The sequence below is a fragment of the Vigna unguiculata genome, chromosome 4 (assembly GCF_037176805.1).
Source record: "Vigna unguiculata cultivar grain cowpea cultivar isolate G323 ecotype 2 chromosome 4, ASM3717680v1, whole genome shotgun sequence".
NCBI lineage: Eukaryota > Viridiplantae > Streptophyta > Magnoliopsida > Fabales > Fabaceae > Vigna > Vigna unguiculata.
Window position 1 is genome coordinate 1,836,999 of NC_140795.1, and position 13,251 is coordinate 1,850,249.

The 13,251-nt window shown below is 47.4% G+C and overlaps 2 protein-coding genes across 2 annotated transcripts; one reads left to right on the top strand and one right to left on the bottom strand.

Moving 5' to 3' along the window:
• Positions 1-4,863: 4,863 nt before the first annotated feature.
• On the bottom strand, positions 4,864-10,976 carry LOC146886619 (uncharacterized). The gene is made up of 4 exons (XM_085672591.1): positions 10,971-10,976; positions 7,752-10,040; positions 6,546-7,475; positions 4,864-6,504 (listed from the first exon to the last, which is right to left on the bottom strand). Exons 1-4 carry the CDS (start codon positions 10,974-10,976, stop codon positions 4,864-4,866), a joined length of 4,866 nt encoding a protein of 1,621 aa, XP_085528717.1.
• Positions 10,517-13,161, top strand: LOC146886620 (uncharacterized). Its single transcript, XM_085672232.1, has one exon. The coding sequence runs from the start codon at positions 11,239-11,241 to the stop codon at positions 11,851-11,853; it is 615 nt and encodes a 204-aa protein (XP_085528358.1). The 5' UTR covers positions 10,517-11,238; the 3' UTR covers positions 11,854-13,161.
• The last annotated feature ends 90 nt before the right edge of the window (positions 13,162-13,251 follow it).

Below are 13,251 nucleotides of genomic sequence, written 5' to 3' on the forward strand. Positions count from 1 at the left end.
TATGGCGGGGACGGGTATTATGGCGGGTATATGTACATCCCCATACCCATCCCCATACCCAATTGAAAAAGTTGGGGATTCCCCATACCCATACCCATACCCAGTCAATGCGGGGATTCCCCGTCAAAACGGGGACGGGTTCGGGCAATACTCACGGGAACGGGTTTATTTGCCATCTCTAATTGTTCCTCTCTCGTGCGTTTCTTTTAGTGTCATTGTTGCTCCTTTCCGTGCTAGCACCCCTCGTTTCGACGTTCAGGTAAGTTATTTTTTATTTTTGACATTTAGTTTTTATTATTCATATTTATAATTAATTTTGTAAATTAATTATACTTAGTTTTTGTTATTTAAAATTAGAGATACGTGGTTTATTGAATACTATGAATAAGTGGGTTGTTCAACATTTTGGTACGAGTCTCAAAATGTTTGACTTTGACAATTATTATGTATATTTATTTTTGAAATTGTTGAATACTATAAATATGAGTTTTGATTAGAGATGTTCGAACGAGTCAGGTTCAATCTCCAACCAAATGGTGGATTGAGTTGGAGTTTCCAATCCTTTATGGTCCGGTCTGTCTAATCCATTCAACTGACGGGTCAACTTGTCTTGACCTGCCAATCTATTTATTTTTTATTTTCTTTTTAAAATTTTAAATTAAAAATAACTAAAATAATGAAATTTTTTATATTATATAAAAAATTATATATATTAATAATTTAAAAAACTTAAAAGAAAATTAAAAAATTAAAAAAATTAAAAAAGTGGCGAGACAAATTATATTATTCAATTTGTTTTGCTGTGGCGGATCAGTCTGTCCCGACACGTTTTTGGTGGGTCAAAGGCGGGACGGGCCAAAACAGGCTAAACTGACTTGTTTTGACACCCATAGTTTTGATCAATGTATTATTGGTATTGAGTCTGGAATTTCTGGCCCGACAAATTTATATTTAGTATTGATTTTTTTTTCGTTACAAAATATAAATGAGAAAAGGTTGAAAGACTTTATAGAATTCACTCAATGTTGTGTTGGTAATGCATAAACAAAGAAAAGATAGATGTCCTTTCATAAATCATTTGAATGGAAGAATATTGAACACTTTCGAAATGGGAACATGATGGATAGATAATAAATATTTCAAAGTTTATAAATATAAGTATTCAGGAACACTGCCAAAGAGTTTTTGTTAGATCACATTTAATGTGAGGTCAACTTTTCAATTCGGTGCAGCTCACTCACAATAGATCACATTTAATGTGAGGTCAACTTTTCAATTCGGTGCAGCCCACTCACAATGCCGTCTATTTCCGGGTTCTGGGTGGACCACAATAGAAGAAAAACAATTGGTCTTTAATAAATAAATAAGTATACAAATTTGTTCTTGCCGCACTTAGTCCGATTTGACACCAGAAAATGATACGGCAAGTCACTCAAAAAATACAGTATATCTTTTCTTCTCTTGCCTAGCCCTTTATATCGTCCTGTCTTTGTTTCCCGAAGATCCCGTCTAATATCCGAGTTGGTTCCGAGTCCTTGGGGATCGCCTATCATGGGGGTCTCTTCCGGATGTTCCGGAGTGGTGCTCGCCTGATTCTTAACCTCTGAATGTAATGGGAAAACCGTTTGGCATCCTTTATTGGGCCGATCTTGGGCCTAGGGATCGGGTTAGACTCGGGTGCGCCAGGGCATTACACTAACCCTCCGAGCTTTCGGACAACTTTATTGGACGACAAGGTCGCCACTAAACCCCCTGCGCGCGTGAGTCTGTCTTTTCCAGACATTTATTCCTTAACCAATAAATGAATGCCACGTGGGCCATGTTTCTGGAAGTTTTTTGTTTTTTCAACTTACTAGAAAAGCTTCGAGCCTTTTCCCTCTCAAACGACAATATTCGCGTGACTGTGTCCCTTCGCTTTCTCTCTTCTTCTCCTGACATTCTTTCTCTTCCACTTCCCGTTTTTGCTGCTTGCGCTACCAGGCTCCTTTTTGCCAACATTTGCGTGGAGTTTTATTCTGCTGTTTTAACAGGTATCTTCTTTCCTTCTTCGTTTCTCTGAGGTTTTGCTTGTATTTGGGTTTGTCTGTTTTTCGCATTCTCCGCCTATGTTGGTTTTGCCTGTTTTTCTGTAAGGGTGTGGTTTTCTAGGGCTTCACCGGTAGTTTTTTGGCCGGAGTTTTAGATTGGATGACGTTGCATTACTATAAAAATGCTTACTTTAACCCAAATATCACGTAGTTCCGAACCGTGTTTTCAGTGGTTTCTAGGGGTGGTTTTGCCCTAGTGGGTGGTTGTTCTGGTTTTGCTGTTCTGAGCGGTTTTCCGGTTGTTTCTAGTTGCGCGAGGGGACCCCTAGGTTGGAGTGCTTGATTAGAGTCTTGTCGTGGCGAACTGATGACGACCTATGACGAGTTGTACTCTTGGGCGCCTTTAGAACTCCGTCAGGAAGTGTCGAGCCTTATCTCTGACCAAGCGATAGATCGGTTTCGCCAAGGGCAGAGGTTATGTCAGAGTAGCGAGGCAGACGTTACCGTGGTTCGCTGCGGATTAGATGAGCCCGTATGTGCCGATATAGAGGCCGATCTGGCTTCGGGGCACTTTTGTTTCTTCTATTGCACCTTATTCTCCAAGGTCGGTCTGAGGTTACCCTTGAGCTCTTTTGAGAAAACCTTGCTAACCGAGTTGAACGTAGCCCCTGCTCAACTCCACCCTAACAGTTGGGCTTTTGTCCGAGCTTTCCACATCCTCTGTACTCATTTTGGAGTGGTTCCGAGCGTGAACGTGTTCCTTTACTTTTTTGAGATGAAAAAGTCAAAAAAGGTGTGGTCCTCTGTGAGTGGTGTGGGGGGTAGAGGTCTCCTGACCCTGTTTCAGTCATCCTATAAGAATTTCAAAGGTTCTTTTCTGAAAATTCAAGCGTCGCCTCAAAAACCCGACCTGCTGGAAGGTTTTCCTTTATACTGGACTCAGCAGCCGAACATTGTTGGGGCGAGACAACTCGGAGATCTCGAGCCTCAAGAGCGAGAGCATTGCTTGCTTTTGGAGCAGTTGAAAACTGTTTTTGAGACCAAGCAAGTGCTGAGCTATGAATATCAACCAGCTAACCTCAAACTCTACATCGGTCTGTCTCCAGATAATTATTTTTCTTTGTCTGGTTATTGTTGATATTCCTGATTTTGCAAAATTTTCCTGCAGAGTCAAGAATGGGCATGTCTAAACAGGATTTGGCGAGGCGACTGAAAAGTATCCGTGCACCCCTCCTGCCTCGTCCAGCCTTAGGTGAAGCTTCTGCTCGAGTGGTTGAGGCCCTGCGGATTCCTTCTGATGATGAGGAAACTGTTTCAGAATCTGGTCTCAAACGCCGAAGAAGAGGATTGGTCAACCGTGCTGCTACCGAGGTTATAGCGACGTCTGCCCAGTCCCGACCTGAGCAGACAACCTCATCCATTGGCCCGCTCCATCTCGAGGGGTCAAGTAATGGGGGTCAAAGTTTTTGGGATCCGACTTATCAGCATATGTCGCACTCTTTAGCGCATAATGTGTTTGAAGGTGACCTGCAGTGTCTGCTGAATCAAGACCTCTCCTCAGTCCAAGAGGATGTATGTGCTTTTCTTCATAAGGCCGAGGTGTCTACCATCGCTCTGTGCAAGAAGTTGAACCAGATGAGTGTGAACGAGGAGAAGAAAACCAAAGAAGTGTCCGCTGCGAGGGTGGAGATAGCTAGGCTAAATGCCGAGTTGGCTGATTATGAGACTTTAAGGAAGAAACTAAAGGAGGAGGAGGCGAGGTCGGCCGAGCTCGGGATCGCGCTGAAGGAGGCGATGAGGAAATCTGACGAAAGTGAGGCTCGACTTCGCCAGCTAGAAACGGACACTGAAAATAAGGAGAGAACTTGGCGAGAGCAGGAGGAGAAGATGGCGAATGAGGCTGCCACTACTTATGGAATAGGGTTCGAAGCTGCCTTGGAGCAAGTCCGCCTTTTGTGCCCTGCTGCCGACCTTTCTGGTGTGAGCGCCGAGAAAGTCGTGATTGATGGGAACTTGGTGGATGGTTGAATGATTTTGTCCTATATTAAAAAACGAATATTCATAACTTTATGTAATGACTTTTTACCTGTTTTGACATGCTTTGGTTGCTTTTGCTGAAAATTTATTCGTTTGTAAGACAGTGTAACCCTCAAGTCTTAACATCGCTCGCTGTGTATTTATTTGAACGATCCTTTTCCGTCTTAGGCCGAGCTTAGGTGGTCGCTTTAAGCGGCTCTTCGCCGCCCCTAAGCCGAGCTTAGGATGTCGCTTTAAGCGGCTCTTCACCGCCCCTAAGCCGAGCTTAGGATGTCGCTTTAAGCGGCTCTTCACCGCCCCTAAGCCGAGCTTAGGTTGTCGCTTTAAGCGGCTCTTCGCCGCCCCTAAGCCGAGCTTAGGATGTCGCTTTAAGCGGCTCTTCACCGCCCTTAAGCCGAGCTTAGGATGTCGCTTTAAGCGGCTCTTCACCGCCCCTAAGCCGAGCTTAGGATGTCGCTTTAAGCGGCTCTTCACCGCCCCTAAGCCGAGCTTAGGATGTCGCTTTAAGCGGCTCTTCACCGCCCCTAAGCCGAGCTTAGGATGTCGCTTTAAGCGGCTCTTCACCGCCCCTAAGCCGAGCTTAGGATGTCGCTTTAAGCGGCTCTTCACCGCCCCTAAGTCGAGCTTAGGATGTCGCTTTAAGCGGCTCTTCACCGCCACTAAACTGAGTTCATGCACATAAATAAATGGGTCAGATGACTAGGAACAAAATGCTTTTTATTTAAGGGATGTCCTAACCTCGTTAAAAAACCCTCACGTTCCTTGGAGAGGGAAAAAGAGTGTTAGGGGTACATATAAATTAGCTAAAGAAAAAACGGAGATTCATCGTGTTCCATGTCCGAGGAATCTCTAGCCCGTCTAACGTCTCCAGAGTGTACGCGCCATTTGCTAATACGTGCTTAATGCGAAAAGGTCCTGTCCATTTTGGAGAAAGCTTGTCCTCAATCTGCAAGGGATGTGCCCTTCTCAAGACGAGGTCGGATTTCATGAAGGTGCGGGGAACCACCTTAGTTTTGTATCTGGATTCAACTCGCCTTTTCGTCGCCTCACTGGTGACTCTGGCTGCCTCTCTGGCCTCCTCAACCAAGTCCAGGTTTGCCCTCGTGCCGTCTTCGGTGAGGGCGACGGAAAAGGTTCTTACTCGGAAAGAAGGTAGTCCGATTTCCAAAGGAAGAACGGCGTCTGTACCATAAACCAAGCTGAAAGGAGTCTCGCGTGTTGCCGACTGTGGAGTGGTATGATAGGCTAGTAAAATCCCGGATAGCTCTTCTGGCCAGTCGGTTTTGACGGTGGTTATGCGGCGACGTAGTGCTCTCAAAATTATGCGATTTGCAGCCTCGGCCTGACCGTTGGTTTGTGGATGCTCTACCGAGGTGAACACCTGGCGTACTCCCCACTCTCTGCAGGCAGATCGGACGACCGAGGCAGTAAACTGCGTTCCATTATCGGAGATTAATCGGTTCGGGACGCCGAATCGACAAATGATTTTCTTCCATAAGAAAGTTTTTACCATGTTTGCCGATATGGTTGCAACTGGTTCTGCCTCTATCCATTTTGTAAAATATTCGATGGCTACGATTAAGAACTTCCGTTGTCGGGTGGCCATGGGGAATGGCCCCAAAATGTCGATGCCCCATGTATGAAATGGCCATGGAGTGCTTATTGAGTGCAGCTCTTCTGGCGGGGTACGGTGGATGTCGGCATGTAACTGACACTGTGAACATTTTTTAACGTGCTCCTGACAATCGCTTTTAAGGGTCGGCCAATAATACCCCGCGCGTAAGACTCGTAGGGATAATGCCCTGCCCCCCACATGACTTCCACATATGCCTTCGTGGAGTTCGGTCATTAAGCGCCTGCCGTTCTCGGGTGTCACGCAGATGAGCAAAGGCCGGCTGAATCCCCTTCTGAAGAGCTTACCATCTATGAGAGTATATCTAGCGACATTCCTTTTTATCACCTGAGCAGCCGTGTGATCGACAGGAAGATGTCCATCTGCCAGGTATATTATGTATGGAGCCATCCAGGAACTCGGTTGCCCCTGGCTTTCAGCTGTGCTAAGTGCACAGACTTGTACATCGGACCCTACGTCTGATACCCTGGGTGTCACCAGCGTCTCGCGTATTACCGATCTTTGTCGGCCGGGGCGTGAGAAGCTGGCTAACTTGGATAATAGGTCCGCGCGTGAGTTCTGTTCCCGCGATACGTGCATCAATTTGAAAGAGTGAAAATGGTCGGCCAGAGTTCGGACATATTCCAGATACCGAGATAGCATTGGATCCTTCGCTTGATATTCTCCCGACACTTGTCCTGTAACTAACAAGGAGTCGCTTTTTGCCAAAAGGTTCTGGATTCCGAGCTCCTTGGCAAGCAACATTCCAGCTATAAGAGCCTCATACTCTGCTTGATTATTGTTGGCTCGGAAGGCGAAGTGTAGGGACTGTTCGATTAAAGCCCCTTGCTGATCCTCCAGGATGATACTGCTCCACTTCCCTTGGAGTTTGTTGCTCCGTCGACCGAAAGTGTCCAAGTCGCCTCTGACTCCTCCTTCTGTGTTGGTGATGGTGTCAATTCGGCCAAGAAGTCAGACAGAACCTGGGCTTTGATCGGACCGCGAGGTTCAAACGAAATGTCGTACTCGGAGAGCTCAATGGCCCATTTCGCGAGACGTCCAGAGACCTCGGACTTTTGAAGGATCTGTTTTATGGGTTGATCAGTCATCACCGAGACTGAGTGCGCTTGGAAGTAGTGGCGTAGTCTGCGTGAGGAAAAAAGTACAGCCAGCGCGACCTTTTCGATCTTCTGGTATCTGGCCTCAGCTCCTCGGAGTGTTTTGCTGACGAAGTAGATAGGTTTCTGATCTCCTGTTTGGTCCTGCATTAGGGCGGCGCTTATAGCTCGGTCCGTGACGGTGATATAGAGTTTTAGAGGCTCCCCCTGTATGGGTCGGCATAGGATCAGCGGGCAACTTAGCTGTTCTTTAAGTTGTTGAAACGCCTTTTCACACTCATCTGTCCATTGGAAACCCCTTCCCTTGCGCAGGCACTCAAAGTAAGAATGTCCGTGGTCTCCTGCCCGCGGAAGGAAACGGGATAAAGTTGCGATTCGTCCTGTCAGCCTCTGCACTTCTTTTACGCTGGTAGGACTCCTCATGTTCATGATTGCCGAGCATTTATCTGGATTGGCCTCGATTCCCCTTTCAGTAAGCAGGAAACCTAGGAACTTTCCTGCCTTTACTCCGAAGATACATTTGTCCGGATTGAGTTTCAGACCATACCGATTGATGGTGGAAAAAAGTTCCTCCAGGTCCGTCGCATGTGTTTCCGCCCTACTGGATGCAACCACCATGTCATCCACATATGCCTGCACCCTATGTCTGGGTAATGGTTTGAGAATCCGATCCATTAGGCGCTAGTAAGTGGCTCCGGCATTCTTAAGGCCAAAGGGCATGACCCTATAACAATAAGTAGCTACTTCACCCATGAACGCTGTTTTTTCTTCGTCCCCCGGGTGCATGCCGATTTGGTTATATCCCGAGTATGCATCCATAAAGCTTAGGAGACCGCAACCCGAGGCGTTATCAACCAACGTGTCGATGTTCGGCAGGGGATAAGAGTCCTTCGGGCAGGCACTGTTTAAGTCCTAAAAGTCCATGCACATCCGCCACTTACCATTTGATTTGCGTACCATCACTACATTTGCCAACCACTCCGGGTACTGGATTTCCCTTATATGTCCTGCCGAGATGAGCTTCTTGGTTTCCTCCCTGACCGCGGCTAACTTTTCCGGCGCCATCTTCCTCCTGCGCTGCACTCGAGGCTTGGCATTAGGGTCGACGTTAAGTCGATGAGTGATCACGCTGGGGTCTATGCCCACCATGTCTTCCGCACACCACGCGAAAGAGCTACTGTTCTTCCGAAGGACTCCAACCAGCTCGGTTCGGACCGTCACATCTAAACCACCTCCTATCTTGACCTTCTTGTCATCGTCCAGACTAATTTCCTCCACCTCTCCTACCGGTTGAGGCCTTTTGTCCTCTACGCCTACTCGGGGGTCGAAGTCGGGAAAGCTCTCTCCCTGGGGGCCCCTCAAGGAAAGGGCGTACATAGACCTTCTCACCTTCAGACTGTTCTCATAGCATTTCCTCGCCACTTTTTGGTCAACCCTCAGTGTGGCGACTAGCCCTTCATCTGTTGGAAACTTCACCTTTAGATGGGAGGTGGATACAACTGCCTCCAGTCGGTTCAGTGACGGTCGGCCTAGAAGAATGTTGTAAGACGATGGTGCCTTCACGACTATGTATCGTACTACGATTGTCCTTGCGGCTTCTCCTTCCGAAAATGTCGTTCGTAAATCTATGTATCCTCTTACTTCCACAGCGTCTCCTGCGAACCCGACCAGTACTCCATCGAACGGTCTGAGTTGGTCCAACGGTATCTCCAATCCGACGAAGGCGTCCCAGAATAGCACATCCGCCGAACTGCCCTGGTCCACCAGAACCCGGTGGACCCATCGCCCCATGGCGATGACGGAGATCACCACCGGGTCATCTTCGTGCGTAACAACGTCGCGCCGATCTTCTTCACTGAACGAGATGGTGGGCGTGGGTTTACGCGGTAGGAGAGCTGTAGTCATTACCACACTCCGCGCATATCTCTTTCTGCTAGCGGAAGTTGGTCCTCCTCCTGAGAATCCTCCTGCTATAGTGTTGAGGTCCGCGAAGATGGGTGATATATGCTCGGACTTTTCCTTAGGTTTCTCGTCATCTCGCTTCTGCTTTCCCCTAGGGGATTCTCCTCTTAACCTACGCAGCTGATTTGCCAAGGTGACGCACTGCTCGGTGTGATGCCCGTACGTCCGATGAAACTCGCACCATTCTTTGATATCCCTACCGAGGATCCTGCTGGTTGGGTCTGGCCATTTAAGGTCTTTTGAGATGTTTTTGTCCGCCAAGGCTTCTGCTTGAGTTCCGGTTTTCGTAGGATTTCTTTTGGCTCCCGCTCCTCGTCCGAGTCTAGAGAGCGAAGCGCTGGCGACATAGGGTGAGTATCTTTTGTCTGTTCTCTTGACAAAAGGGGCGTCATAGGTACGCCGAGCATCTCGTAGCTTTACATCGCCATTCCCACGTCTTTCCTGACGACGCTTAGACCTCATCACATCCTCGGCCTCTATATGCGTAGTGGCCCGGGATCGGATTTCTGACAGAGACAGGGCGGGGATCCTTACTAGGGATTCACTAAAAGTATTGGCTCGCAAACCCTTCACGAAGGCATCTACCAACAGTTCCTCGTTCGGGCTCGAGATGTTGGTACACGCATCACAAAAACGGTTCAGGTATTCTCTCAGTGTCTCGTCAGGATTCTGTCTCACGTCAAAAAGATCAGCCATCTTGGGTAACTTGCTTCTGTTGGCAGCAAATCTTTCTACAAACGTCCGGGCGAGCACAACGAAGGATGGGATTGAGGAACGTGGTAAGCTACCGAACCACTTTAACGCCGTGCCTGCTAATGTCCCCACGAATACCTTACATCTCACTGCATCGTTGCCTCCCGAGACCAGCATCTGTGCATTGAACGCCTTGAGATGCGCGTCGGGATCCGAGTTTCCTGTAAAGGAGGGGATCTTTGGAATGATGAAATGTTGGGGAACGACCTCGGCCATAATAGCAGCAGAGAGTGGATATCCTTCCTCCGGCATAACGAGCTCAGTCCGCCTACCCCTTTCTTGTTCCTCTCGAATTTGCACACGTCTCCAGAAATCCCCATTTGCTCGTTGGAAAGCATTCTGTTCTCGGATCGTCTCCTCCATCTGTCTTCTGGTTTCCGCTACCTCTCGTCGTGCCGCCACATTATCTGCGTTGACCTCCTCCGCACGCAGATGGGCCTCGTCGGCCCTGTTTCGGATGAGTTCGTTTTCCCTTCTTAATTCTATTATTTGCTGCAAGAGCTCCCTAGCGGTTGGTTCGGGAGGGGCATCCTACGCGTGATTTGTCTGATAGTCAGACCCGTGATCTGGACTTTGGACCATTTCTATCAGAGCGTTCTCTTTCAGGGGTCGGGGAATCTTTTTTACCTGACCCCACGGTGGGCGCCAAAATGTTCTTGCCGCACTTAGTCCGATTTGACACCAGAAAATGATACGGCAAGTCACTCAAAAAATACAGTATATCTTTTCTTCTCTTGCCTAGCCCTTTATATCGTCCTGTCTTTGTTTCCCGAAGATCCCGTCTAATATCCGAGTCCTTGGGGATCGCCTATCGTGGGGGTCTCTTCCGGATGTTCCGGAGTGGTGCTCGCCTGATTCTTAACCTCTGAATGTAATGGGAAAACCGTTTGGCATCCTTTATTGGGCCGATCTTGGGCCTAGGGATCGGGTTAGACTCGGGTGCGCCAGGGCATTACAAAATTCAAATTATATTAGTATAAATTTTATTAAATATTATATATTATTGTACCGTCCTGGTCGTCCAAGGCCCGACCCGATTCACGAAAGTCTATGAGCCTAGGAATTTGGGCCTAATTGATATTTTGTTAAGATATTTTTTATATATGAGATATTTTGGGTCAGTTGGTTATGATATTTGTAACTGTTTTGCCTATAAATAAGAGATTAACCCTCAGGGTCAGGGGGACGATTTTCTGACTTCAGTGTGCTCTTTACTGTACGTTAAGTCAGGAAGGTTCACAAAATATTGTTCTTGCTAGACACCTAATCGGTTCAAAATCGGACGGATGTCGGCAAGAACATTTGGCGCCCACCGTGGGGCCCGGTAAAACAGATCCCGACCCCTGTCACAAAACCTAAACGTAAACATGAGACACGTCCTACCGAAACATTTCCCCGAACACTGTTCGACCATGTTCGTCTCGTCACCCCATCTTCAATTTGTCAATTTGTTTTCCTCACCTCCATCGAGAGTCGTGCTCGCGTCGTGGCCACCCTCCGCTTCACCCGTCATTTTGCGAGGCATGGAACAAATCGGACCAGCCCAACATGCGTGGGTCTTCTTCATCTTCTTCTACACAAACACAAATTCCCAAGTCTCCATCAAAATACGGGCGGTTCCCTTGGCTGGCTCATCTCCGCACACCGACACTAAGGCTAGTTACGATGACTTAACGCTGCGACGCTCACGGCGGTGAATGCGCACATCGACGGATGCCTCGCGCAGACGATGAGAGAGGAGCGTCGCCACATGAGGATAATGAATTTGAAGTCGTCGTCGTCCACCTCTATATCGAAGTCGAAGGCGCCGAAGAAGCAGTCTATAGCGGAGATTTTCAAGGTGGAAGAGCAGCAGCAGCAACAGCCACCACAGCTGCAGCAGCCGCCGCAAATCGAGAGCGTGTTGAAGTTCTGGCCGTTCCACGAGGATGTGGCGGACGAGGTTTCGAATACCGTTTCGAAGTTCGAGTGGCTCTCTCGGCGCCTCGAGGCGCTGAGATCTACGCGCGGAGGTGGCGAGTCGTCGAAATCGGACCGAAGAGATTCCGCTGAAGAGGATGAGAAGTTGGAGATGGTGTGTCCTGTTTGCCGCGATTTTAACGCCGCCACCGTAACGGCAGTGAACGCGCACATCGACGGTTGTTTAGCGCAGGCCGTTAGGGAGGAACGACGGCAGATGAGAAGGACCGTTAATTGCAAGTCTAAACCTAAGGCTCCAAAGAAGCATTCGATCGCGGAGATTCTCACGGTCACACCTCACTGTATATTGCGTAGCCTCCAACGGTGTCCCCAAAACACCCTAACACCTGGACGGAGTTACCATCAATTATCACTACAACTTTGACGGTTGAGTTTTCTTTTCTCGCGATAGCCAAAACCGTCCAAAACCGCCATTTCTCCGTTGAAAGATCGTGGTGGATAACATGGAACCAAGGAGAAGGGAACGTGATGGATAATGCGGAAAGGGAGGTTATTTTCTTTCTTTTCATATCTTAAAAGATTTATATAAAAAGGGTAATATTTTAAATTTATAATTAAATCATTAATTAATTTCATACGAGAAGATTATGTTCTAAGTAAAATAATATTTGGAAAAAAACATAAAACTGAATGTTATTTATGCGAAACACTATTTAAAAAGAAATCATAAAATAACCCGAAGTAAATTGTTATTAATTGAAATGCGATTTAAAAAAAAAAAATTGATTTCACAAAACAATACAAAAAACAGTATTTAAAAAAATTACAAAAAAAAAATCATTTATAAAACTTTGTTATGCATAACAATTATTTATCTTAATTTATAAATTTATTTCAATAAATATTATCATTGATATATATAATTTGAGTTATATTATATGAATGACTAACCTTGATTTGATAGTTATGTTCAAAATTCATTCATGATATTAATTTGACAAAACCCAAGCACGGCTTGGAGGCGGTGAAGAGCCGTCTAAAGCGACGACCCAAGCACGGCTTGGGGGCGGTAAAGAGCCGTCTAAAGCGACGACCCAAGCACGGCTTGGGGGCGGTGAAGAGCCGTCTAAAGCGATGACCCAAGCACGGCTTGGGGGCGGTGAAGAGCCGTCTAAAGCGACGACCCAAGCACGGCTTGGGGGCAGTGAAGAGCCGTCTAAAGCGACGACCCAAGCACGGCTTGGGGGCGGTGAAGAGCCGTCTAAAGCGACGACCCAAGCACGGCTTGGGAACGGTGAAGAGCCGTCTAAAGCGACGACCCAAGCACGGCTTGGGGCGGTGAAGAGCCGTCTAAAGCGACGACCCAAGCACGGCTTGGGGGCGGTGAAGAGCCGTCTAAAGCGACGACCCAAGCACGGCTTGGGGGCGGTGAAGAGCCGTCTAAACGACCGAGCTTGGCTCAGGAGCAGTGAAGAGCCGTTTAAAATGACGACCCAAACTCGTCTTGGAGACGATGAAGAGGCGTTAATGACCCCCGCAAGACCATGACTTCTTTTCTCAGCCTTTACGCCTCAGATACTGATGCTCAAGGCTAGGGAGCTGTGTACCGTCCTGGTCGTCCAAGGCCCGACCCGATTCACGAAAGTCTATGAGCCTAGGAATTTGGGCCTAATTGATATTTTGTTAAGATATTTTTTATATATGAGATATTTTGGGTCAGTTGGTTATGATATTTGTAACTGTTTTGCCTATAAATAAGAGATTAACCCTCAGGGTCAGGGGGACGATTTTCTGACTTCAGTGTGCTCTTTACTGTACGTTA